This window comes from Hyaena hyaena, unplaced genomic scaffold, assembly GCF_003009895.1.
Source record: "Hyaena hyaena isolate Hyena2069 unplaced genomic scaffold, ASM300989v1 scaffold_511, whole genome shotgun sequence".
NCBI lineage: Eukaryota > Metazoa > Chordata > Mammalia > Carnivora > Hyaenidae > Hyaena > Hyaena hyaena.
In genome coordinates, this window is record NW_024081144.1 from 8040 (window position 1) to 10428 (window position 2389).

A 2389-nucleotide genomic window follows, 5' to 3' on the forward strand; every position below is an offset into this window, starting at 1 on the left:
TTCGTACTTCAGGTGTGGAAGTGGGCACCCCGTTCCCTGCACCTACTCAATCATGAAGCGTGGCCCCTCCGGAGCACAGCACTCACCCCCACCCGGAAGAGGCTGGGGGGGCACCGAGGCCCTCCGTTGTCCCCATGTGCTTCTGCAGGACGCAGCCTAGCCCTGGCAGGCAGGGCTCCGATCACACAAGAGTGTGCGGGCCACAGGGCGGCCTCGCTGGTGGGCTGGTCACCAGGGGCCGAGCCCTCTCCACTCCCAACGTCCACATGAAGCCTGAGAACACCGTGTGCTCTGTGGACCCCATGGCTGTTTGACAAATGCCACGCTGACGAGCAAAGACGCATAAACCACTCGGTGCAGCCCACAAGCCCCAAAGCCGTGCCCGTCCAGGTGTAAGCTTTATTTCTCTGGGGATCCTGCGTCTGCTTTGCCTGGCCTGTCTCCACCCAGATGGGAGGCTCCGGGTGACTGGCCCTGCGGCCTCCCGTTACAGAACAGCCCCAGAGCCGTGCAGGGGGACCCAGGCTGACCTCAGCACAGTCTGGTAGAGGGTGAAGGGCAACTCCATGGGAGAGCCTCCCCGACACACAAAGGACTGAATTTATGGTGTAAGCGAGGCTTTTCCAGACTCCAGGACGAGCATGTTTTCTGGACAGGCTGCGGGCCCTCCGTGCACCTGCTGGGCCCCCCAGGTCTCGAGTGGAATCCCGGGGGGCGGCTGCCAGGAGCCGTGACTAGCAGCAGGGAGCCAGTCGAGGCCTAAGAGCCACAGGAACCCGCTAAGGACCGCAGCCGGGGAAGGCAAGGGGCTCCTGGCTTAGGGACAGGCTTGGCTGCCACTGTCCTTGGGCCAGGGAGAGGACCCGTCACCGGGAATGGCCTAGGTCCAGCACGGCCTAAGCTCCCAGGGAAGGAAGGGCAGCTGGCCCCTGGCCACGGGCCCCTGGCCCCTCCTGGCCCTGCAATCGATACAGGGCCTCCATCTGCCTCCGCTTCTGCTTGGCCCGGTTGATGGTTGTCTGGAAGAGCCTGCAGAAGAGGTGGACGGCCGGCGGCGAGTCGTCGTTGCCGGGGACGGGGTAGGTGATGAGGCACGGGTTGCAGTTGGTGTCCACGATGCCCACAGTGGGGATGTGCATCTTGGCCGCGTCTCTCACAGCCACGTGGGGCTCAAAGACGTTGTTAAGCGTGTGCAGGAAGATGATGAGGTCTGGCAGGCGGACCTTGGGGCCCAAGAGGAGCGGAGCGTTGGTCAGCAGGCCGCCCTTGAAGTAGCGGGTGTGGGCATACTCGCCGCAGTCCCGGGCCGTGGTCTCAATCAGGTGTGAGAACTGCCGGTTCCGGCCCACAAACAAGATGATGCCCTTGCGATAGGCCACGTGGGCCGTGAAATTCAACGCCAGCTGCAGGTGCGCGGCCGTCTGTTCCAGGTCAATGATGTCCTGGTCCAGGCGGCTCCCGAAAATGTACGGCTCCATAAATCTGTCAGAGACCCCACAGAGGCAAGAGTGAGCTAAGCTCATGTGGCCCAATCGGCGCCTTCTTGAGTGAATTGTTGTCAGCACCCGCTAGGGCCCTCTGTGGAGGGCCCTGTGAGCCGTGAGGCCCGTGCCCCCTGGGCCACCCATCCCCAGGAAGGGTGCAGTCTGCCACCCTGCAACCATGGCCCCAGTGGGGGCCCCGGTCTGGCGAGTGATGGCCAGGAGCCAGCGGGGGGTAGGGGTGAGGTGGGGTTCAGAGGGGACCAGGACAGGCCTGGGCTAAGCAGACCTCAAGCACGTCTCCCTGCACCCACACGCCATCATGTGGGGATGCCACCGGAAGGGACCCCGCATGGCACCCTGTGCCCCTGCCGAGGGCCATGAGCCCCAAAGTACACAGTTCAGTGTGGGGACCAACGCTGAGTCTAAGGATAAACCTCTGCCCCTCCCTGGGGCCCAGTGGCCTCAACTGGAAGAGGATGATACACACCACTACAAAAGGCCTCGGGCCCCCTCCTACGCTGTTGGTGGGAATGTAAACGGGTGCAGCCCCTCTGGAAAACAGTGTGGAGCTTCCTCAAAAAATGAACAATAGAACTCCTCTATGACCCAGCAATGGCACTGCTAGGAATTTACCCAAGGGACACAGGAGTGCTGATGCATGGGGCACACGTACCCCAGTGTTCACAGCAGCACTCGCAACAATAGCCAACACACGGAAAGAGCCTAAGTGTCCATCAACGGATCAGGAAGATGTGGTTTATCTACACAATGGAATACTCCATGGCAGGGAGAAAGAATGAAACCTGGCCTGTGTAGCAACACGGGTGGACCTTGAGGGTGTTATGCTGAGCGAGATAAGTCAGGCAGAGAAGGACAGATACCTTATGTTTGCACGTATAGGAGGA

At 61.4% G+C, this 2389-nt stretch overlaps 1 protein-coding gene across 1 annotated transcript in view; it reads right to left on the reverse strand.

The window, feature by feature from the left end:
* Positions 1-375: 375 nt before the first annotated feature.
* MRPS2 (mitochondrial ribosomal protein S2) overlaps positions 376-2389 on the reverse strand; it is a 4272-nt gene continuing 2258 nt past the window's right edge. Inside the window, exon 3 of the mRNA XM_039255168.1 lies at positions 376-1482. Within this exon, the coding sequence (XP_039111099.1) occupies positions 897-1482 (586 nt within the window). The 3' untranslated portion in view covers positions 376-896. The remainder of the gene's footprint in view (positions 1483-2389) is intronic.